The 25,291-nt window shown below is 41.8% G+C and overlaps 1 protein-coding gene across 1 annotated transcript in view; it reads left to right on the top strand.

The window, feature by feature from the left end:
• Positions 1 to 15,339: 15,339 nt before the first annotated feature.
• Positions 15,340 to 25,291, top strand: part of BLVRA (biliverdin reductase A) — a 36,820-nt gene continuing 26,868 nt past the window's right edge. The window contains exon 1 of the mRNA XM_052638557.1: positions 15,340 to 15,370. Within this exon, the coding sequence (XP_052494517.1) occupies positions 15,359 to 15,370 (12 nt within the window). The 5' untranslated portion in view covers positions 15,340 to 15,358. The remainder of the gene's footprint in view (positions 15,371 to 25,291) is intronic.

Genomic DNA, 25,291 nt, shown 5'->3' with positions numbered 1-25,291 from the left:
AAAACCGAGGCGCGCGGGAGATCCCGCGCCTGGCCAGCCACCCGCCGAGAGCTCTCGGCGCCGCCCACCTCCCCCGGACCGGCAGGGACCGGGCGCAAGCGAGACTCGGCTGGCCGGCGATCGCTACGGGCTCTTTGGGAGGGCCTGAGTCAAATAAACAAAGGCCGAGTATTAAGAACGTTTCATCCCTATTTCATTTGTAAATTGGTGATGGTTTCGGTTTTTATGTAGAGGTATTCAGCTAGTGTTCGGGCGATGTGGCGTAGTGGGGCGGCAGCGAACTGCTCTGCTCGGCATCTCCAGCGGGGGTGAGAACTCGGCCGGCTGGGACTCCAGGGACCCGCCGGCCTGGGGTTCTGCTCCTTGGTATGAATCCTCCGCAGGTCACTTAACCTTTCCTGACTGCGCTTTCCTCTTTGGAAACTGGAAACTCTTAGCATTTTAAACGTTGTTCTGCGGGTTACATGATTTAAGTGCACTCTAGAAAAACTAAGGCTGAGCTCCCAGCAACAAGGTTATCTAGACACAAATATTTAGAAGTACTGATATCCTGAATTGTCCCACAAAGGAACTAGGGTGGTTTGCAACAAAATCATGTAGAGGCGTAGCAAGTCAGCAGAAAATAAATGGAACCAGATATGGGGAGCAAAGATAATGTAAGAGAGAAAGTAAGTCCAGGGGGAAAAATAAAGTGTGAACTTGCTGTGAAAATGGAAATGTTCTATATTTAATTAATTGACATTTAAATAGTGTGTGTGTTTGTTAAACAGTATGGAGGTTCCTCAGAAAACTGAAAATAGAATTACCATAGGATCCAGCCATCCCACTCCTGGACCTACACCCTGAGAAAACTGTAATTCTAAAAGAAACATGCACCCCGATGTTCGTAACAGCATTATTCACAGCAGCCAAACATGGAAACAAGATAAATGTCCAGTAACAGATGGATGGATAAATAAGATAAGATACATATAAACAGTGGAGTATTAACTCAGCCACAAAAAAGGAAACACTCATGCAACTAGAGATTATCATTCTAAGTGAAGTAAGTCAGAATGAGAAATACCATACGATATGACTAATAAGTGGAATCTGAAATATAGCACAAATGACAGAGATAGACTCACAGACATAGAGTACAGACTTATGCTTGCCAGGGGGGAGGGGGGAAGGGATAGGGATGGACTGGGAGTTTGGGGTTGGTATATGCAAAATATTACATTTAGAATGGATAAACAGCAAGGTCCTAATGTATAGCACAGGGAACTGTATCCAGTCTCCTGGATAAGCTATAATGGAAAAGAATATTTTACAAAGAATATTTAATATGTGTATAACTGAGTCACTTTGCTGTACAGCAGAGATTGGCACATTGTAAATCTGCTATACTTCAATTAAAAAAAATAGTGTGTGTCTAATGGCTACCTTGAGGCTTCCCTGATGGCTCAAGCGGTAAAGAATCTGCCTGCAATGCAGGAGCCACAGGAGACGCAGGTTTGATCCCTGGGTCAGGAAGATTCCCTGGAGAAGGAAATGGCAACCCACTCCAGTATTCTGGCCTGGAGAATCTCATGGACAGAGGAGCTTGGCGGTCTATAGTCCATGGAGTTGCAGAGAGACATGACTAAAACAAATTAGCCTACAGTGGCTACCATATAGGACATTGCAGGTCTATACTGCTTTTGTGCTGAATCTCAAGTTTGCCTCTAGGAAAGTAAACTTGGTCAGTTGCATAAGTACATGTCATTTGAAAGTAAAGAATATTTCATTCATTCATTCATTCCTCAAATATGGATGACCTCGAAGGAAGTAGAGTCATTCCTTATAATTGGCTGTAAACACAATTTTCTGGTTTTCATTATTAAAGCACCCTGATATATTGCCATGTGAAATTCTATGCACTCGAGGAACTGGGGCTGGGAGGGATGGAATCAGTGAATATGGCATAATAGCTTCTTTTTAGAGTTTTAAATAATTATATAAATGTTAACAAACCTTTATAGCAAAATTTATTTTATTAACTTTTTTGGACTGCGGTGGGTCTTCATTGCTTATTTGCCACGTGGCATGTAGAATCTTGGTTCCCTGACCAGGGATCGAACCTACAACCCATGCATTGAAAGGTGGATTCTTAACCACTGGACCACCAGGGAAGACCTGCAAAATTTAAAATATATAGATAACCACAAAGAAATCACTAAAAATTCTACCAGAGACATAATTACAATTACTATTTTGATGTATTTTTCCAGAGTTTTGCCCCATGTAGTCATTTTATTTTCCTTGGTAGGCCCCAAAGTATCAGCTCCCTTCAAGAAAGGAAAATTCAGCCTAGGGGTAAAGGTCACTTTTACCTTAACTCTTGGACCTCTCAGGCCAGCACCCAGCCCTGTCTGAGAAGGTCACCATCTCCCTAATCCTTCCCCCATTCTTTGTTGAGTCAGTGTGAGCACAAGTTGGAAAAGAATTTTCAGACATAGAGCATTTCAGAAGGGAGTGAGTTTATTAAGAACAAAGAGCAGAGATAATGTGGGCAGAGATAACGTGAGCACAGTGGGCCGACCTCCTGACAGACCAGGGAAAGCCAACAATTTTCATGTGTTCATAGCCAATTTTTATAGCCTCAAGACAAAGAAAATTCCTGCTGAAAGGTTGGCGTTAGGCGATTGACTGGGACGCTGTAGTGTGTTTACAGGAGTGGGCATCTTTGCCTAATTGGGAGTCAGGAAGCTTGTCAGTGATATCAGGGGCTTTGGACAACAGTTACAGAGGGGCTCAATCAGCTTTGGAGGTGACCTGGGTTCTGGGCTCCACTTCTGAGGCCTTGGTGCAAGGCACCTGTGACCTGGGGCAGGACTCAACATACTTCTGCCAGTGGCCTGGCTTGAGAGCAGTGGTTATAGGCATCTGAGAGCATTTCAGACAGGAGGAAAGTCACAGCTGTGGGTCATTCTGCAGGAGGAGTAATCAACCTTGAAACTGTTGATGTTTGGAGCTGGATAACTCTTTGTTGTGGGAGGCTGTCGAAGATGGTTAGCAGCATGCTGGCTGCTAACGAAGATGGTTAGCAGCATGCTGGCTGCTAACGAAGATGGTTAGCAGCATGCTGGCTCACTCCCCGCTTCTCATTCAACAATCAGAAATGTTAATTGAGACCATTGGGTTACTGGAAATTGCCATATTATTCATAGTATGCTCTAGAGAGGTTCATATTCCAGTTTGTGCTTAGAAGAAAGACTAAGATGGAAAGAGAGGCATAGTTTAAGCCAAGGAAGCTGTTTAGTCCTGGCTGTACCATTCATTTACGGAGAGATTTTGGTGGGCAAGTATATTGGTTAGAATGGAAACAGGAAAAAAAAACACAAAAATGCAAGACATTTTTGAAGGGACTCTATAGAAGAGGTTTCGCGGAACCAACAAATGACAGTGAGGCACCCAGGTAAGAGGGTTGGTGGGATGCCATCCCCACCCCTGTCTGAAGGGGCAGGGAAAGGACTGTGGTTCCAGAGCTTGGAGGTGAGAGTCGGGGTGCAGCTCCCAAGGAGGGCTCACCCCCCAGGGCTGCAGGGGGCCTTGGCAGAAGTCAGCCGCTGCTGGACCAGCAGCTTAGTGGGACAGGACAAGTCGGAGATAAGTTCACCAGCCTCTCCTTTTGTCCAAACCCCGTACTGCTCAGCCGCACAACTGGCCACTCAATCAAGAGGCGAGGTGTTGGGGCAAAGTATAGTGACTCTTTTTGGAAACCCAGCAGAGAGAGAAGATGGTAACCTAGTGTCCCAAGGAACCATCTTACCCCTGAGTTAGAATCCGGGCTTCAAAGTGGGCAGGGGTGTAGCTAGTTGTTGCAGAAGTCTTGGTGCGGACCAGACCAGGAAGGGGATGTGATAATGCTTCGCTCTTGCAGCTGTCCATGTAGGTCTGCTGTCAACCTCCAACAGGACCAGTGTGATCCTCTGTTGTGCAACTTTTTATCTTTATATAAATGAAAACTGTTAGGCCTTGAAAGAGCAAACCTGGGAGGCAAAGCCTTGAGAATGTGCTGCCTTGCATATTTCGGGCCAGAGGCAACATTGTTTGGCAAAGAGATAAGATCCAGAGTGACCAAGCAGGGAGTCAGGTTTGTTCTGTGTTACACCTTTCCCCTCCTCTGATCTCCTTCTCTGGCCAGTGCCAGGCGGAAGCTGGAGGGTGAAGCAGGCCAGGAGACGCAACATAGGGAGGTCAGCCAGTTCCTGAGTGGGGAGGAGGAGGGCAGATGGAGAACCACCAGCAGCAAGTGATTTACAGTCTTCCTGTCTTTGCAGAATGAAAGTTTGAGGGCTCTAACTTCTTAAGGGTTGCTGTGGGAATAAAAGGCGATAGGCAAAGATGTTTTTGAAAAAGAAAACACAAACACATGTAGCCACTGCTGCTTTTGATCTCTGGCTGTTTTAAGTGGTAATGTCAAGCCATGTTGTTTTAGCTAAGGCAGGATTTTTTTTTCCAGCTTTATTGAGGTATAATTGACAAAAACATTCTAAGATACTTAAAGTATATATAGTGTGATGTTTGATACACAGATAACATTATGAAAGTATTCTCTTCATGGAGTAAACTAATACACATTTACTGGTTTTGGTGAGAACATTTAGGTTCTGCTCTTAGCAAATGTCAGTCATACATGGCTGTTTTCAACTGTAGTTACCATGTTTTACAATAGATCCTCAGACCTTGTTCATGTTGTAGCTAAAAATTTGTACCTTTTTACCTATCTCTCCCTATTTCTCCTACACTGGGTACCAGTTTTCTAGTAGATTCCATGCATTAAGTGATGGAATCACTTATAAGTGATGCCATGCATTAGTTGTCTTTCTCTGCCTGGCTTATTTCACTTAGCACGATGCTCTCTGAGTTCACCTATGTGGTCACAAATAACAATATTTTCTAACCTTTTTAAGGCTGAATAATATTCCATATAGAGTCATCTCTCACTCTCTGTAGGGCATTGGTTCCAGGAGCCCCTGTGGATATCAAAATCTTTGGGTCCTCAAGTCCTTTGTATAAAATGGTGCAATATAATGAATATAGTCAGTTTCCTTATCTGTGCATTACACAGCCTTAGGTATGCAGGGCTGACTCTATATGAATCAGTTTTATCCTTTCACTGTCTACACTTAGCTTGTTTCTGGGTCTCGGCTATTGTAAATAATGCTGCAATGAACATGGGAGTACATTTATACCTCTTTGAGATAATCATTTTGTTTCCTTTGGGTGTGTACCCAGAAGTGGGATTGCTGGATCACACAGTGGTTCTGTTCTTAATTTCTTGAGGAATCTCCATATTGTTTTCCGTAGTGGCTGTACCGGTTTACATTCCCATTAACAGTACACAAGCTTTCACTTTTTTCTACATCCTCACCAGTATTCGTTCTCTAGTGAGATAATCTCTGTTTTTTATTTCCCCAATGATTAATGATGTTGAATGCTGAAAGCCTTTTGTGTACCTGTTGACCATTTGTATGTCTTTGGAAGAATGCTTATTAAGTTTCTCTGCTCAGTTTTAAATTGGACCATTTGGGGTATTTTGCCATTGAGTTGTAGGAGTTCCTCATATATTTTGGTTATTAACCCCTTATTAGATACATGATTTGCAGAGATATTCTCCCATTCCATGGCCTCCTTTGCCTTGCAGAAGCTTTTTAGTTTCCTGTAGTCTGTCTTGTTTATTTTTGCTTTTGTTGTCTTTGCTTTTGGTGTCAAATCCAAAAAAATCATCTCCAAGACCAAAGTTAAGGAGTTTCCTTGCCCCTTATGTATTCTTCCAGGAGATTTACAGTTTCAGATCTTAGGCGGCTCCATACAAAATTTAGGATTGCTTTTCTATTTCTGTGAAGAATACCATTGGAGTTTTAATAAGGATTGCATTGAATCTGTAGATCACTTTGGGTAGTATGGACATAAATAATATTAATTATTTCAATCCATGAGCACAGATTTTTTTCATTTTTTCGTGTCTTTTTCCATTCTTTTCATTAATGTCTTATAGTTTTTTTTCTTTTTTTTTCTGGCCAATGCCATGTGACTTGTGGGATCTTAGTTCCCTGACTAGGAATTAAATCTGGGCCGTCAGCAGTGGAAGCACAGAGTCCTAACCATTGGACCGCCAGGGAATTCCCTTGTAGTGTTCCTTGTAAAGATCTTTTTTAAAATTGAAATTTAGTTGATTTACAATATTGTGTTAATTTCTGCTATACAGCTAAGTGATTCGATCATGCATACATATACATTCCTTTTCTATGTGTTCTTTTCCATTATGGTTTATCACAGGATATTGAATATAATTCCCTGTGCTATACAGTAGGACCTTGCCATTTGACTCAGCCTTTCTTACCTGTTTTGATGTGAATATTTGCATATTCACCAGATGTATAGAAGTCACTGAGCTGGTTTCTGGATCTCTTTCAGAAGGGACTGCTCCCACTGTAGCTGTATACTCAGTGTGTCCATAGCAGGAGGGGAGCCAGGAGCCTTCTATGTTGTCATCTTGGTCAACTTTATTGCAGGATTTCTTTACGCTTTTTAATCCTCCATATGCCAACTCAGTTGTGTTGTCTGGTATACTAAAACATATCTTTGCTTGTGCCTGAATAGCTTGATATTTTCTATATGTCTTGTACAGAATGATTGTTTTTATAGCTTAACTGTTTACTTTTTTATCATCACAGAAACCATGTCATAATACTTCAGAGTTTGAAAGGGGGCCTTAAATTTTCTCATCTGAAATCTGAGAATTTGCAGCCTCTTAAAAAAAACTGCATGAGAAATATATACATGAATCAAACTATCATAGATACATCTTAAACTGATAGGTTGTAATCTGTCAATGATATCTCTGTAAAGTTGGTAAAAAGCAACATAGGAAAACAGAACAGACACAAAATAGCAGAAAAACATATGCTCAGTTGTAGAGCATAATATGATTTATACAATTAACATGGAGGTGACACATAACACGTGAAATTTTGCTTGTGAAAGTCTTAACTGATCTGCTAAGGGGAAAGAAAACGCATCCCCTCTAACAATCCTGAAAAGCATAATTATTGAGATTTTAAAGTGTTAGAAACCAGGGGCTTCCCTGGTAGTCCAGTGGTTAAGAATCCACCTTGCAATGCAAAGGATGTGGGTTCGATCCCTGGTCGGGGAACAAAGATCCCACGTGTCCCAGAGCAATTGAGCCCCGAGTGCTGCAACTACTGAGCCCACACGCCACAACCGGAGAGTGAGTGTGCCACAAGGAAAGACCCTGCGCGACTCGTCAAAGGTCCTACATGCTGCAACTAAGCCCTGATGCAGCCAAGTAATAAATAAGTTTTAGACATAAATAGATAGTTAGAAACCAGAGTTACACAGTTTCTTTCCGGGTGGAAGATTTATATTCCTTTGTCCCAGCCCCAAAACACTTGCCGTTTGTGCTATGCTCGGATGTTCCAGCAGTTCATGGTTTTCAAAAGCACTTGGCCAGAAAGAACTAATCTCAGCAATAGGGGACCAAGGTTTTGACCTGGACTTTCTTGGGTATCAGTGCCTAACAGCATGTATGGGCCCCGGAATGTCCTTCTCTCAACCCACCTTTAAAATTGAGTTACACTCAGATTGTATTGCTTGCAATTATTTGAGTGAATAAGCTGCTCTTTTAAAGGATGGATATACCCTTAGGATACCAGCTGTTCATTCTTAGTAAGAATGCTTTGACTCCTGATACAACATTTTTCTCCTGTTATATCAAGGTCTGTCTAGTCAAAGCTATGGTTTTTCCAGTAGTCATGTATGGATGTGAGAGTTGGATTATAAAGAAAGCTGAGCACCAAAGAATTGATGCTTTTGAAATGTGGTGTTGGAGAAGACTCTTGAGAGTCCCTTAGACTGCAAGGAGGTCCAACCAGTCCATCCTAAAGGAAATCAGTCTTGAATATTCATTGGAAGGACTGATGCTGAAGCTGAAACTCCAGTACTTTGGCCACCTGATGCGAAGAGCTGACTCATTTGAAAAGACCCTGATGCTGGGAAAGACTGAAGGCAGGAGGAGAAAGGGACGAGAGAGGATGAGATGGCTGGATGGCATCACCATCTCAATGGACATGAGTTTGAGTAAACTCCGAGAGTTTACTGCAGTCCATGGGGTCTCAAAGAGTCGGACACGACTGATCCACTGAACTGAACTGAATTGAATATCAAGATCACTCTCAGTGAAAGGCAGAAGGGTTTGAAATGGCCACTAGAAGGAATAGGAGGGTCATGGAGCAGGTGGGAGGAGCTTTGAAAGTTGGGAGGGGAAGGACAGTGACATGTTCAAACAGAGTGCTGAGGAATGCTTTACCTGCTTAATGACGGGGACTCAGGGCAGCTGGGCAGCAGCTTCCCTAGATCTGATAACCTGAGCCTTGTCCTCGATTACTTGTGTCTGTCTGCCCCTAAGTGAGCTCACTCAGTCGTGTCTGACTCTTTGTGACCCCATGGAGTATACAGTCCATAGAATTCTCCAGGCCAGAATACTGGAGTAGCCTTCCCCTTCTCCAGGGGTTCTTCCCAATCCAGGGATCAAACCCAAGTCTCCTGCATTGCAGGCAGATTCTTTACCAACTGAGCCACAAGGGAAAGCCCTAAGTGAACCCAAGAGAAGCTAATAACCTCCAGGGAACCAAGCCAAACATGAAGAAAGCTAAACCAAAGAAGAAACAATAAATAGAAGTGAGTTAGAATTTATGGCATGTCAGCACTGAAAGAGTGTGTTAGGGGTCATCTAAGTTCATTTACACTCATCTGCCCCCCTTTTTCAGGGTGCTCAGAGACCATGTGCCCCGGCCTCAGTCACACAACTAGTGGATACCCAAGCCAGGTCTAGAACTGGCCTTTGTTTTAAATTTTTTATTGTTTTTTAATATAGTTGAGTTACAATATTTTGCTAATTTCTACTCTATGGCAAAGTAATTTAGTTATACATACATATACATTCTATTTCATATTCTTTTCCTTTATGGTTTATCACAGGATGTTGAATATAGTTCCCTGTGCTATATAGCAGGACCTTGTTGTTTATCCATTATATATAATACCTTGCATCTGCTCATTCCGAACTCCAAATCCATCTCTCCCTGCTGCCTCTCCCTCATGGCAACCATAAGTCTGTTCTCTATGTCTGTGAGTCTGTTTCTGTTTAATTGGTAAGTTCCTTTTTGTGTCATATTTTAGACTCCACATATAAGTGATGTCATAAGGTATTTGTCTTTCTCTTTCTGACTTACTTCACTTAGTATAATGATCTGTAACCCCATTTCCCAGAGGATAGCTTGTCTGCTGCAGGACATCTGAGGAGAGGCTTACCTACCTGAAAATGCTTTAAGCAGGTTATTTATGCCAAAGTGTTGACTTTTTTCAATTAACTTTCTAGTGAGCCACTGCAGCCTGAGCTGTCATTTGTAATTATGCAGTAATTCAAAAACTAATTTGAGATTCTTTTTCTGTTTTCAAGTGGCTTCTCCTACAGAGGCATACCATATATTTCTGGGTGGGAAGGCTGAATGATTAATCCTAATTTAATTTATCAATTTGATGCAATCACAAGCATAGTCCCTGTGGAATTTTTTTTCTTAACTTGACAAAGCTGTTCTAAATTTAATCTAGAAGTCTGAGTGAGCAAGAATAGATAAGAATGTGGAACAATTTAATGGGAAAACTTGAACTACCAGAAAGCAGAATATGTTATAAAGCCACAGTCCTGTAAATAATATATTATAGGTATGGAAATCGGGGTCAATAATGTGAAAGAAAGAATAACCATATTCATAAGAATTTAAATATGAGCCACTGGGGGAAAGAATGAATCTTTATGAGAATAAATAAATTTATGAGAATAAATGATATGAGAACAATTTACCTATTTGGGAAGATTACAGTATTCTTCTCTTATGCCATATACCAAACAACTTAGATTGATTATAACTAAACATGTAAATAAAGGGGGAAAAAGTTAAAAATCTAAAAGAAAAAATGTATATATAAGTCTTTCTAAACATAATGCTAAAAGTCAGGAACTTAAAGCCTTTAAGCTTTTAAATATTAAAATGTTTTAAATCTTCTTAAAATATTAAACCCTTGAAATAAAAATCAAAAGTAAATCTTGCACCCCAGTGATTTTTGCAGCACTATTTACAATAGCAGAGAAGGCAATGGCACCCCACTCCAGTACTCTTGCCTGGAAAATCCCATGGATGGAGAACCCTGGTCGGCTGCAGTCCATGGGGTTGCTGAGAGTCAGACACGACTGAGCGACTTCACTTTCATGCATTGGAGAAGGAAATGGCAACCCACTCCAGTGTTCTTGCCTGGAGAATCCCAGGGGGACGGGGGAGCCTGGTGGGCTGCCGTCTATGGGGTCGCACAGTCGGACACGACTGAAGTGACTTAGCATTAGCATTTACAATAGCTAAGACATAGAAGCAGCATAAACAGGGGAAAGGATTAAAAAGATGTGGTACACATATCCAATGGTACACATATCCAATGGTACACATATCCAATGGTACACATATCCAGTGGTACACATATCCAATGGTACACATATCCAGTGGTACACATATCCAATGGTACACATATCCAACCATAAGAAAGAACAAAACAGTGCCATTTGCAGCAACATGAGTGGACCTAGAGATTATGATACTAAGTGAAGTAAGTCAGAGGAAGAGAAATATAACATGGTATCACTCATATGTGTAATCTAATTTTAAAAAGGATGTTTCTGTTCAGTCACTAAGTTGTCTGGCTCTGTGACCCCATGGACTGCAGCACACCAGGCTTACCTGTCTTTCACCATCTCCTGGAGTTTGCTCAAAACTTATGTCGACTGAGTCAGTGATACCATCGAACCATCTCATCTCTCATATTAAAAAGGATACAAATAAGCTTATTTATAAAAGAGAAACAGACTCACACATTTCTAAAACAAAATTACCGTTACCAAAGGGGAAAATGTTGGGGAGAAGGGATAAATTAGGAGTCTGGGATTAACATACATAACATATACACACTACTATAAGATAGATAACCAACAAGGACCTACTGTGTAGCGCAGGGAACTCTACTGAATATTCTGTAATAATGTACAGGGTGAAGACTCTGAAAAAGAATGCGTATCTGTATGTCTATAACTGACACACTTTGCTCTACCCCTGAAACTAACACAACAGTATAGATCAACTGTGCTCCAAGACAAATAAAAGAGTACCAAAAAAAGTAAATCTTGTTATAGGGTTAGGTCTTAGATCTTCTGGAATATGTTAAAATATAGAATAAAGTCCCCCTTGGGTTCTGTTCAGACTGTAATGGTCTTGGCAGGACAGTGGGGAAAATGGGCAGGACAGGTGTTAAAAGGTAGCCTGGGGTTGCTGCCTCCCCCAGCAGTGCCGTCTTATTACAAAGGAAGTTGAGACTTGGAGGAGGAGGAGAATGGAAAGTGTCTGTCCAGGATACTCCTGCTGAATGTGCTTTGTAAATGGTGATTCAGTTCATCCTTGGTGGTAGACTGCTGGTGCCTAGGGTGGTAGGATTTCCAGGTGGGGTTCTTTCTTATGCATGTGTAGCTCTGCAAATTGTTTCTGTTTTGTTTTGCTTTTCCCAGATCCTGTGGGAAAGCAGTAAAGTTCATAAGTAATGTTTTATAGACTTTATAGGAAAGCTTTTCTGGAAGTTCTTATTAGAAAGGGAAGGCAAGCAATAGTATTTCTACAAGAACAAAGGATTCACCCTTTGGTGTCCACCTGAAACCATCACAACATTATTAATCAGCTATATTTCAATATAAAATAAAGAATTAAAGAAAAAAAAGGACAAAGGACTCAGGGAAATTTATTGATTTCTCCTGAATGTGGTTTGGGGTCTAGAGACAGAAATAGAAAGCAATGGTCATTACAAAATATTGAGTATAGTTCTCTATGCTATACAGTAGGTCTTTATTTATCTGTTTCATATATAAGAGTGTGTATATGTTAATCCCAAACTGCTAATTTATCCCTCACCCTCTTTCCCCTTTAGTAACCATAAGTTTGTTTTCTGTGTCTGTGAGTCTATTTCTGAGTTGGTTTTTTTTCTATTTTGTAAATGAGTTCACATATCATTTTTTAGATTCCACATATAAATGATATTATATGGTATTTATTTTTCTCTGTTTGACTTATTTCACTTAATATGATAATTATTAACTCTGGGTCCATTCATGTTGCTGCAAATGGCATTATTTCAATTCTTTTTATGGCTGAATATTATTCCATTGTATATGTCCACATCTTCGATGAACATTTAGGTTCCTTCCATGTTTTGGCTATTACGTATAAATTATGTATGTATATGTGTGATATATATAATTGAATCACTTTGCTGTGCACCTTAAACTGACACAACATTGTAAGTTAACTGTTAAATCTTGAAAAAAAATTTGTAATTAAAAAAAAGGGGGAAGCAGTAGAATTGCCAGGTCAGAGTTCATTTGCTTGCATTTGGAATTTTAATGGATGTTGCTAAACTGCTGTCTGTGGAGATACCTACCTATAGTTCCCCAGTGATGTTAAGGAATTCGCTGGTGGTCTAGTGGTTAGGATTCCGCACTTTCACTGCTGGGGCCTTGGGTTCAGTCTCTGGTTGGGGAACTAGGATCCTACAAGCTGCAAAGCATGGCAAAAAAAAAAAAAAACATATATGACTAACACTCTGTGGCAAACATTCTGAATTCTTTGTCAGTCTGATAGAGGCTCTGGGTAAAGTCATTTCACAACTGAGGCTGAGCACTGTTTCAGGACTCACCAGATATTCCTGTTTTGGGAATCAGTGAGCATTATAGAGCTAGAAGAGACGTTAAAGATGAAGTCCAGCCATTTAGCCTACAAATGGGGAACCTGTTTGACCGGGGTCACTTGAGCAGTCCTTGACTGAAGCCAGATCAAACCCTCTATCTCCTGTTTATTATAGCAGCTCTCTGGCTGAGTGTCAGACAGCCCTGGAAAGATCTCTGGAGCATTCTGCGTTTGGCTCCAGAGCCAGGAAGCTGAAAGTTACAACTCAGAACCACAACACGCTGACTGTGAGGCCAAGTGCTTTAACCTACCCTGAACTTCAGGTCCCTCATATGTAAAGTGGAGTTAATATTATTAGCCTTTTTGTCAGTTTTCAAAGATTAGGTTCATGTAGATAAAGTAGCTGACCCAGTCTCACAACTGTTATCCACCTCCTCCTGTTTTGTTATCGGACTTCCCCACCCACATGTAAGCCCCAAGGAACACTCACACTAACATTCTCAACAGGATAAGTAACTTGCCATAGAGTGATGGAGAGGAATCTGTGAGGGGCAGGCTCCTCCGGGAGCCTCTGTAGTCTAGACCATTGCCCAGCACACATCCTTGACTTAGTTCTGGCTTTTTCTGGCTTTGCCATCAGTGTCTTGGTTATTCTTTGGAGGTGTTTTATGAACAAGAAGACATCATACCCACACTGACTCCCGAGGACCTGAGAAGAAAGCTCACCCTCTTTATCACTCACTCTCTGCTTTCTAGGGTCTGATTTCTAACAAGTTCCTCTATTCAGATTTTCCAGGAAACTTGGAAAGCTTCCACATGGCCAAAGGAGAGACATGTGTGCTGACCAGCTTGGGTCATGAGACCCACCGTCAAAAGCAGGAAGGAGGAACAGGAAGGGAGGAGGGAAGGGAATTACTGGAAACTTGTTATTTTCAGAAGGGAAATACTGAAAACCGGTTATTTTCAATGCACAGCCTAGGTGATCTGAGGATTGCCAGGAGTCAAGGCTGTTCAAGATGGGTGTTATTTTTGCTGTTGCCAGTCAGTTCATTTCACTACATGTAACCCTTCTTATATTCCGAAAGAGAATAAAATCAAATGCAGGACTGGTCCAAGGACAGGGGCTACCTCAGCCTCCCTTTCTGGAGGCCCTGGAGGGCTCTCCTTCCCCTTCTCAGCTCCTCAGGAGCATCTTTTTTGTTGGCATCCCAGACAACCCCTCACCCCAGGTGGAAGGGCTGGAGAGGCTTCCTTAGTCCCTTCTCCATCACTTCTGTCCTCCAACCCTCACTCACCATCCTAGTTAAAATCAAGTGAAAATTCTAACTGTTCTGAAAATGAATGAAAAAGTTCACTCTTTGGGACCCATCCGTTCCACTCTCAATTCTAGTGATTCTCCAAGAGTGGTTCTCTGACCATCTGAGCACGGTCTCCTAGATACCTGTCGAACATGCACACTCTTAACCTCTCTCCCCAGAGTAGAAGCTCTGGGGGTGCAAGCCAGAAAAGCACATTTCCAGCAGGCAGCCCCAGGAGCCCATGAAAGTTTGGAACCCCCAAACTTTGGAGCCCCAGTATTCTGTACAGGTTCCTTATTTCTTTGCCTTCTCTCTCGTTTCCCCTCATCTTCTCTTTTTCTTTCCTTATTCCCTGTGACTCTTGCTCACCTGTCTCCTCCCTTCTTCCTCCTCCTTAATGCCAAGGCTTCAGAGTAGCCCACTGAACTATTTTTTTTTTAACTTTTATTGTAAATTTTCATTTACAATATTGTATTAGTTTCAGATGTATAGCAAAGTGAATCAATTAATATATATATGCATATATCCACTCTTTTTTAGATTCTTTTCTCATATGAGTCCAATTTTAATTGTAAATTTTCATTTACAATATTGTATTAGTTTCAGGTGTATAGCAAAGTGAATCAATTAATATATATATGCATATATCCACTCTTTTTTAGATTCTTTTCTCATATGAGTCACTACAGAATATTGAGTATAGAGTTTCCTGTGCTATACCGTAGGTCCTTAGTAGTTATCTGTCTTATACATAGTAGTGTATATGCATCAGTCCTGATTTTTTAACATATTTAAGTCCCTGGGAAACTCAGCGAGGAGGGAAAAAAGAAGGTATATATTTCTTACTGCCTTATTTGTCCCCATAAAAGAAGGGTAGACAGGAAGCTCCTCTCTCCAAGCCCCAACTTTGGGAAATGCATCATTCTTTTAAGTACACAGAGGCATCCCTTCCAATATAGGAGAACACCTTAGAGGTTGGCAGTATCCTTTAGAGAAACAGTACTGGTGTGATGTCCCAGGGTGGGCAGCGAGGACCTGCCTCAGCACAGACACCTGGGTCCCCTCACTGGAGGGCAAGGTGATGAAGGCATTTGAGGGAGACAGAGCCAATTGGACAGGAAGTGGGGGAGAAGGGGAGGTGATCAAGGAGAGTGTCTGCACAGAGTTGGGGGTGAGTGCCACCAAGGTCCTGATCCTCTGCTTTTGTTTTCACAGCTTCTACAGAAAGAGACCAAGATGAACACAGAGGTGAGTTCTCTAAGAGGACCGATTTAAAGATGCTTTTATTGCAGCATGCCTCATTCCTCCTTCACAGAGCGTCTTTCCCTCCAGAGCTTTTGGAAACATCAGCACAAACTTGAAAAGATGTCCCCTGCATCCTGCCACGCACATGGCTCTGGGTGATATGGGAAGAATTAGGCCCTTCTGAGCTCTTATCTGTGTCTGTCCAACTTTAGTTAGATTAGAATTTATCTACCTCAGTTAATCCTGAAACAACACTCATGGGCTGGGGTGGAGTGGGCTACAATGGAGCATGGCAGCTGCTGGGCCCTAGTGTTATTCTGGGGACGATTGACTCTGCTTAGAAGGACCTTCCTCTGCATCACCTCCTTGTATTCTCACTCCCACTGAACCTGTTCTTCAGTCCAGTGAGATGCCTTGTTTCTTTGTACCTTTGTGTTTTCCTGACCAATCAGCCCTTTCTGCTTTCACTCCCTTCAGGTCCAGCTAGACCCTGGGGTCCTCTCCTTCACTGCTGCTGTGCTCATGCCCCCAGCTCCTTTCCCCTTGTCCCCCGATCCTGCATGGCAAGCCCAGAGGCCGTGCCCACAGGATGGTGGTCTTGGGTGAGTGGCACAGTTTCATGCTATTTGCAGCTGACAAACTTCTCAAAATCCTCATCTGGGTACTCAGCATGCCCACCAGGTCCCCTCCTTGGCCCCCAGACAGCTCTCTTTCCCTCTGCCCTGAATAACCAGGTCCGGTCTTCCTCGCTCCTCCCAGCTCCTTCCTCACTCTTAGTCTTTTACTTTGTGGAGAAAAATTGGAACCATCAGACATCATCTCTCTCAGTTTCTGCCTCCCCATTTGTCTTGTTTTTCTTCCTAGAGGAAGGGGTGTTTATCAGTGAGAGAGCTCCAGACTGCGAGTACAGAAAATCCCAATTCAATGTGGTTTTTGTCCTGGAAGTCCAGATGGAGGGCAGGCTCCAGGGCGGGCTGATCCAGTGGCTCAGCCATCTCATCAAAGATCCAGGGTCTTTTCATCTCTTTGCTGTCATCCAGGTGTTGGCTTCATCTGGGAGATAGTGGCCCTCATGGTTATAGGAATGGCTGCCAGCAGCGGTTGGGGCTACATGCATCCTCATTCACTCTGAGTGGGAGAAAGAGATGGATTCTTGCAGCTCTCCCAGAAGAGTGGCAGCCTCCTTTCTTGAAGTTCCACCAAGTGCCTTTTTAGGCCTCATTGGCCAGATCTGGGTCATATCCCCATTCCTGGACCAATTACTGTGTCAGAGGAGCCAGGATTTTCTCAGCTAGAGCATCTTCTCCTCTACACCAGAGCTGGATCTGGGAAAAAGGAAGGGGAATGGACTTCAGGAGAGGACCCACTGCATCCCTTCCCAGACATTTCTTGTGAATGTGGGTCAACTGAAAAACATGCAAAGTTGAGAATTATGTTTTATGGGCAGACTTACTGAAAACTTAAGCCTGGGCTACGGCCTCTCTTATAGCTCTGAGGGACTGTTCTAAAGAGGTAAGGGATGTGCCAAGGATATATAGAAGTTTTTGCAAACAAACACACAAAAAAAACAAAAAAACAGGTATTTGGAAGGTGATCAAAAGATTGTTATTAATTAAAGGAAAGCAACTATCTCAAATTAGTGAATTTATCACTTGTGTGTGTATGAGAAGATGCAAGAGTCTAGGCTTATTGAAATCATTCTTCTGACATGCACCTTAGCACCCTAGACCAGTATCCTATTCCTTCCCATCTTGAGTCCCCTGCGGGTGCACCATTGCGGGTAGCTGCAGAGGTTGCTGGCTTGGTAGCCTCAACATCCTCTGTTTACTGGCATGATAAGCAACACTGTCCACACTCAGAACCAAAGATCTGCTGCCTGTTCAGATTCTGTACCACCTCTCTGAATTCCTCTTTGACCAGCTGCATTGTTCAACTTGTGTCTACCAGTTCTTTCCCGTCAGCATTTCCAACTGCTTTAGTTTTCACTTTTTCAGAAGGAAACAACACCTGAGGTCTTCTCAAGCTACTGTAATCCTATTTTCTCATCCCCTTCAGAAGGAGGGTTGTTGACATGCTCAACCTGCTATAGTCTTTTCCTAGTATTATACTGAAATTCATCTTTTAAAAGTAGTTTTTTAATATAATTCTAAAAGAAACATGTACCTCTATGCTCAGAGCAGCACTATTCACAAGTCACAGCACGGAAACACCCTAAATGTCCATCGACAGATGAACGGGGAAAGCAGATGCGGGGCATGCGTATGATGGAGCACTGCTCAGCCGCAAGAAGGAAACAATGCCATTTGCAGCAACGCAGACGCAGCTAGAGATGATCCTCCTGAAGTGAAGTAAATCAGAAAGAGAAAGACACATACTATATCACTTGTATGTGGAATCTAAAATATGGCACAAATGAGCCTATCTACAAAACAGAAAGAGGCTCCTTGACATAGAGAACATACTTCTGGTTGCCAAGGGGGAAGTGGGGAGGGAGAGATGCACTGGGAGTTTGGGGTGGGTATATGCACACTCTTACATTTAGAATGGATAACAAGGTCCTAATGTATAGCACTGGGAACTATATCCAATCTCCTGTGATAAACCATAATAGAAAAGAATATAAAAAAAGAATATATATGTGTAAAACAAAGAACAAGTTTTTATAAAAAATTCATTTTTGTAGTAGTGTCCATACACAGACCTAGAACAAAACTCAAAAGCTACAAAATGTTAAATAGTCAAAAGTGAGTATCCTCACTAACTCATCACCCCAGGCTCCCCTACCCCAGGGTTGACCTCTGTTAACCATTTTCTGGTGCCTCTGCCCTCTTATCCGAAGGCGCCATGACTCGCTCTAATTCTCATGGTCTTGGACATTGTGCACAGAGTAGAAACTTTGCACTCTTATTAAGCTCATGGAGCCTGGCTCAGTAATAGTTCTGTCAATCGTCAACCACCCCTTCTGTTCTATAATTTCGACTTTCCTTCTTTTGGTGGCTTTTCTCTCTTAACCTTTTAAAAATATTCCCAGACCGTGGGACCCCTCTCTAACTTGTCTGCTTTCTCTTCTTCCTTAAATACCCTGTGACCACCTTCTGTGACCCCCTTCTCACTGCCATTTCCTGTCTAATCCCTGGGCAGCCTGACATGGTCCTCACTGCTCCGGTAAAACATCTCAGAGCTCTCTCTGTCTCTGGAAGTGATACCTCCCTTGTGTGAATTTCCATGGCCCTTTAATGATCACTTCTTTTGTGACCTTCCATTCTCTGACTTGAATAGAACTGTCCGTGCGCCTCCTTCATCTTAGCATCCCCACAGCATCTGACCTGGTGCCTCAAACACCATGTGTTCTCATTGTGTGGCAGTTGGCTCAGTGATGGGATGATTCAGAGACTGTCTAGTCATCATGTACAGCAATCCAGAGCTTGCGTGGATTAGTAAAAATGCAGAGGAAGAGAAACCTGAAGTGACTTGAGGCTGGCTGAAGCAGGGAGGGAGGAACAGGCTCTCAGCTGCAGTCAGCCCTTTGGTTTCAGAGGATTTGTCTGAGGCAGCAAAGATTCCCGGGATTTCCAGCACGTCACGCTGGGTGCCTGATAGAATTTGCGGAGCCCGTGGCCTTTGCCCGGAAGTTCAGAGCACAGTCTGTCAAGTGAGGCTGATGGTTGGAGTCTAGCACAGGACAGGAGGATCCAGGTCAGGGTGGGACGGCCAGGTGGAAATGCCCAGTTGGCATTCCTTCCTGGGTCTAGAGCTTGGAGGAGAGGACAGCTCACCGTGCACGATGTTGGAGCCTTCAGCACAACGGTGGTCTTGGAAACCTTAAGGAGAGGCACCCCTCCCCTGCTCGGGGAATACGGGGAGGAGAGAAGACCAGGGGCACAGGATTGAGCATGGGGGAACGTGCACCACCAGGGTGCAGGATGAAGAGGGAAAGTGGTGAAGGCTGAAAAGGAAATCTCGCTGTGAGGTGAGGGAAGACAGGGAAGGAGTGAATTTTAGGAAGGTCCCCTCAAGTATCAAACAGGAGTGAGGTCCAGGAGAATGCAGCCTAGGGAGAGCCCTTGAAGTTGGTGAAGATCTGAGATGACCTGTAATGAGGCAGAGAGGTTTGTAGTGAAACCCAGATTACAGCTGAACTGGAAGGGCGAGTGGGGAGAGCAGACGCAGCCTGGAGTTGTGGGGTGTCGGCTGATCTGGGGGCAGTGGGCACCACCAGGGGCAGAGTGTCCTGGAGGGCAGACAGCAGAGGACACCCGGCTCTGTAGTGAGGGCCCGGGAAGGGAGCAGGGTGTACGCCCAACTCTGTACAAACTGTAGAGTTCTCATCTACTCAGAGCATTCCTCGGATTTTTATATCTATCTGAAGTGTTTCTGTTTTGAATAACATACATTCACATGATTCAAAATTTTAAAGAATTTCACACACACACGAAAACTTGATCCTGAGAAGTCCTCTTCTCTCCCAGCTACTCTGTTCTCATGGTCCAAGGCAACTACCTTTACTGGTTTCTTGTCGGTCCTTCCAGAGAGATTAAAAACATATACAAGTATTTTTTTTCCTTCAGCCATTGCCCTGCCCTCCTTTTTTTTTTTTTTTAACATAAACTAGAGCACATATCTTACACTGGTCTGTATTTTGCTTTTCTCACCCAACAATGTATCTTGGAGATCAGTCCCTTCCAGTACATAAAAAACCTCCTTGTTCTTTTTTTATAGCTATGTAGCATTCCATTTTCAAAGTATACCATAATTATCTAACCAGCCTGCTATTGATAACATATACTTTATATTCAGTCTTTTGCTGTTACAAGCAAGGCTGCAATAAACCTGAGTCATTTCACTTATGTATGTGCTTTAAAAATGAATTCCCCCCCATGCCCAACAAAGAGTATTTGCATGTTAAATGTTTCCAAGCTGTTCTCCACAAAGGTTGCCTGTTCTCCTCACCCTCTAGCAACATATGAGTATGCCTGTTTTCCCATGCCAGCCAATGTGTGGTCAAACTTACTGATTCTTGTAAATGATTGAAAAACATTAGGTTGTCCTTCCTGACTTTGCAATCATCATACCCCCTCTTGGAGTGGGAACCTAGCACTTGGCCCTCATACCTTCCACCTTGAAGTTCTATGGTGATTTTACATTTTTTCTACCCTCCTTATCTCAAAACAAAAAAATTTTTTTTTCTGAGTTGGCAGAGCAAGCCTTGGTTGGTTTGATCTTCCCAACCCTTTGTATTTAAAGTGGATTCTTGTAGGCAACGTAGAGTTGAGCCTTGATTTTTGGTCCACTCCAACAATCTTTATCTTTTAATTGATGCATTTAGACCATTAACATTCAAAGTGATCACTGATACAGTTGGATTAATATTTGTTATTGTTTTCTATTCACTGACTTTGTTCTTTGGTCCTATTTTTGTCTTCCATGCTTCTGCCTTTTGTGATTTAAACTGAGTATTTTATATGGTTCCATATTCTCTTTTTTCTTAGCATATTGGTTATACTTCATTTTTTAAACTTTTTTATTGGTTGTGCCAGAGCATGCAGTATACATTTACAACTAATTCAAATCCACTTTCAAATAATAACTGTACCACTTCACAGGTCGTGTGAGTACTGTAGAATAACAATAATCCCATTCCTCCTTCTTGTCCTGTGGATCGGTGCTGTCATTCATTTCACTTATGTATGTGCATTTACATAAATGTAAATATATACATAAGCATAAATGATTCAATACTTTGTTGCTGTTATTATTTTATTTAGATTAATTAAGAATAAGAAAAATAAAGTTTGTATTTTACCTTCACTTAATCCATCTTCCTTTCTTTAGGTAGATCTGAGTTTCTCACCTGTAATATTTTTCTTCTCTCTAAAGAAATTCTTGTCATATTTCTTGCAAGGTAGGTCTACTACAAATTCCCTCAAATTTTTGTTTGTCTAAGAAAGTCTTTATTTCTCCTCCACTTTGGAAGGATAACTTTACAGGGTACAGAATTCTAGGTTGGTAAGGTTTTCTTCTTGACACATGACATATTTCACTCCACTCTCCTTCCTTGTATGGTTGTTGAGGAGAAGTTGGATATAATTTTTATCTTTGTTCTGCAGGTAAGGTTTTTCCCCTGGCTTCTTTCAGGGTTTTTCCTTATCTTTGCTTTTCTGTGATTTGAAAATGGTATGCCTGAACATCATTTTTTGGGACAGGCATCTATCTTCTTTGGCATTCTCTGAACTTCCTAGATCTGTGGTTTGGTGTCTTGCCGTTAGTTTAGGGAAATTCTTATTCATTATTATTTCAAATATATCTCGTGTTCTTTTCTCTCTTCCTCCTCTTTCTGGTGTTCTTGTTACATGAGTGTTACACCATTTGTAGTGACCCACAGTCCTTGGGTATTCTCTTCCTTTTTTCAGTCTCTCTTCTCTTTGCTTTTCAAGTTTTCGGGGGTTGCTATTTCAGTTTTACGGACTCTTTCCAGTGCCGTATCTAGTCTACTAATAAGCCCATAAGAGGCATTCTTCATTTCTGTTACATTGTGTTTGATCTCTAGCATTTCTTTTTTCTTCTGTCTCAGGATTTCTCTCAATTTCTTACATTGCCCATCTGTTCTTAGATGTTTTCTACTTTATCCATTAGATCCTAATCATAGTAATCATAGTTGTTTTAAATTCCCAGTCTCGGTAATTTCAACACTCCTGTTATGTCTGGTTTTGACGCTTCTCTCTTTCTTCAGATTGTGTTTTTTGTCTTGTTATGGCTTGTCGTATTTTCTTGATCTCCAGACATGATGTATCATATGAAAGGAACTGCTTTAAATGGGCCTCACATGGTGGGGGAGTGTAGGGGGAGGGGACACATTCTACAGTCCTGTGATCGAGTCTCAGTCTTCTGGTGAGCCTGTGGCTCTGCACTATGAACCACAGAAGTATTTTTCAGCTTATTTTCCTGCCCTTCTTAGGTGGGGGAGTATGGCTAGTGTGGGCTAGGGTTGGGTGTTTCCCTTCTCCCAAGTGGAATTCTAGAGTAGCCTGGAGTTTTGTACAGTTGACCCTGGAACAGTACCAGGGTTAGAGATACTGACTATCTGGATAGTTGAGAATCTGCCTGTAACTCATCGTCCACCCTCCATACGCACATTTCCTCCATACCCACAGTTCTGTATCCACAGATTCAACCAGCCATGATTGTCTAGTACAGTGATAATTTAGAATTGAAAAAAATCCACACATAAGCACTGTTCAAACCCATGTTGTTCAAGGGCCAACTGTTTTTTCCTACCCTGCAGTCAGTTAGGGTCTAATAATACCCCAGCAGGTAAGGGTCTGGTTAACTAGTTTCCTGTAAGGGCAGTCTCCTTAGGAAATACAAAGCACTGGTGAATTTCAAGAGTGATGCTTTTACCCAGTCTTGTTGGAAACATGAGAGGAAGTGTCTCCAGTATTTACTGTGAGAACCTGGTCAAGCTCCTGGAGGTAAACGTCACAAAGCTGAGAGGGGCTTCCTGTGACTGGGTCCCTCTGGGGTTTCTAGGTCTCAGAGTTGTCCATGCCGAGCCCCCAGTCACTTGTCTGTTACAGGTCAGACTTTCCTGTTGGTTCCTGCTGCGCTTCCCACTCTAGAGTCTCTGCTCCGCCGAGTTATTCTCTGCATTAGTCCCTCTGTTTCTCCAGTCGTGGGGGCAGCAGTTTGCCTCATGTTCTCACCTCTCTTAAGGATCCTACAGGAGTTGGTTTTAGTGAGCTTTTCAGTCTGGTTAGCTGTTTATTTGTCAGGGTAGAGCGGCAGCTTTCAAGCTCCTTACGTGTGAAGTGGAAAACCAGAAGCCTTCATCTCTTTGATTTGCAGTTTCCTTTCAGGACGTGCCTTGATGCCTCATGTAATATGAACAGACACAGGTGAAATGGTCTAGCAAAGTCATTTTTCTCAAAAATGAAGTTCTTTCCCAATGAGGAACTCAGTTGTTAATATGTCAGCATTTTCACCCATATCTTGTCTCTTGGTATCAGTTTTGCAAAGGAATGTTGTCTAAACGAAATTTGAAAGCACTTTCAGTCAGACAGTATGTAAGCCAGGTTTACAAGTGTGTGTGTATCATTAATTATTAAAATGGAAAAAGTGACTTGGCTCCTTACAGATAAGGAAGCTGTTTCTTAACCTCATGCCTTTTAAAGCTAACAGAAACCTATGATCCTCGTTATTTTCTGTAATGTAGTAATTTAGTACTTAATCTTAGGAATACCATAAATATTCAGCCTCATAAGGAGATTGCTTGTTTCCTTTTCCAAGTGAAAGAAGAAACAAATATTTGATCAGCCTCATAAGGAAATTGCTTGTTTCCTTTTCTGAGTGAAAGAAGAAGCAAATATTTGATCAGACTTGTATTTTGGCTATTCAGTACAGATTTCTCTAAAGACTGTCTTTCTGCTTTTTTGTGTATGATACTGTCAAAAATAAAAATTAAAAGCTAGACTTGTAACCCAGAAGGCACTAACTGGACTAAACGGCCTGTTGTCAGTTGGGCATTGTGGCCACAAGCTTAGAACTACATTTCCCAAAGTTCCATTTCATGTGTGAACTTGGCCAGTGAGAGGCGCTCCTGGGAGATTTGGAGGCTGAAGAAAGAAACTTATTCAGAGAGCACAGTTGCTCTTCCAAGCTTCAGGCTGCAGATGCTTTCCTGGTCTTGGCTTCCAGGCAAACTCTTGAGAATCACTTGCTTGATTGCAGTAGGAGATGGTCAGTGACGGCTTCTCTGGCTTTAGCTCCCCAGTGGTTGCAGTGGTGATGTAAACCTCTGATTCCCCGTGTTAAAACTCTGTGCTTAGAACACATTACTGAATCCTGACTGGCACCTTGAGCAGTTTATAAGTTATGTAACAACAGTAGTGCAAAGTCAGGGAGAGAGGAAGTGGAAGTATACTGTTGTAAGAGAAATGGTATAATGTTATCTCAGTCATGACTTAGCGACTGAACAACTCTCATGAACACAGATGCAAACATTTAAAATAAGATTTTAGCAAATAGAATCAACAGTATATGTAAAGGATAATACATTATGACCAAGTGAGGTTTATCCTAGGAATGAAAGTTGTCATTGTATCAACGGACTTTAAAAAGAAAAATATCACATGATCATCTCAATAGACACAGAAAAGGCACTTGACAAAATTAGACCACTTATGATTTTAAAATGTAAGCAAAATATGGATAAATGGAAATATCCACATCCTGATAAAGGATATCTACAAAAAAATCTACAGCCATGGTGAAAGAAGAAACTTTATCCCCACAGATTAAAAGGTAAGCAAGATTGCCCTCTCTTACTGCTCCTATTCAAAATCATACCCACCCAGGGCAGTCAGGCAAGAAAAGTGAGTAAAGCACATACAGATTGGAAGTAAAATCATTTCTAGTCACATCTCACTCTATGGTCTATGTGGAGAATGTAATAGAATTACAAAAAAACTGCTAGAATAAGTGAGTTCAGTAAGATTGCAAGATGCCAAGTCAGTATACAGAAATCAGCTGTATGTCTATATACGCACAATGAGCAATTGGAAGTGGAAGGTAAAGCATCATTTCATTTATAAATAAAATTTATAACAGCACTAAAAATCATAAAAATTTAAGTATAAGTTTAACGAAAATGTGTGCAGAATCTATCCACTGAAACTGACAGAATGAAAGAAATCAAGGACCTAAATAAATGTATATATATATATATATGCCATATTCATGGATTAGAAGATTCATTTTACTGAAGATGTTGGGTTTTTTTCCTCAAACATATCCATAAATTCAATATAATCCCACTCAAAACTCTGGCAGGAATTTTTATTTTACTTCATTTTATTTATCTAGTCATCAGTTCTAAAATTTATATGTAAAGGCAGGAGAACCATAATTTTGAAAAAGAAAATGAATTCA

This window comes from Budorcas taxicolor, chromosome 4 (genome assembly GCF_023091745.1).
Source record: "Budorcas taxicolor isolate Tak-1 chromosome 4, Takin1.1, whole genome shotgun sequence".
In the NCBI taxonomy this organism is placed as follows: Eukaryota; Metazoa; Chordata; class Mammalia; order Artiodactyla; family Bovidae; genus Budorcas; species Budorcas taxicolor.
The sequence above is the reverse complement of the archived record's forward strand: the minus strand, read 5'-3'. Positions and strand labels throughout refer to the sequence as shown.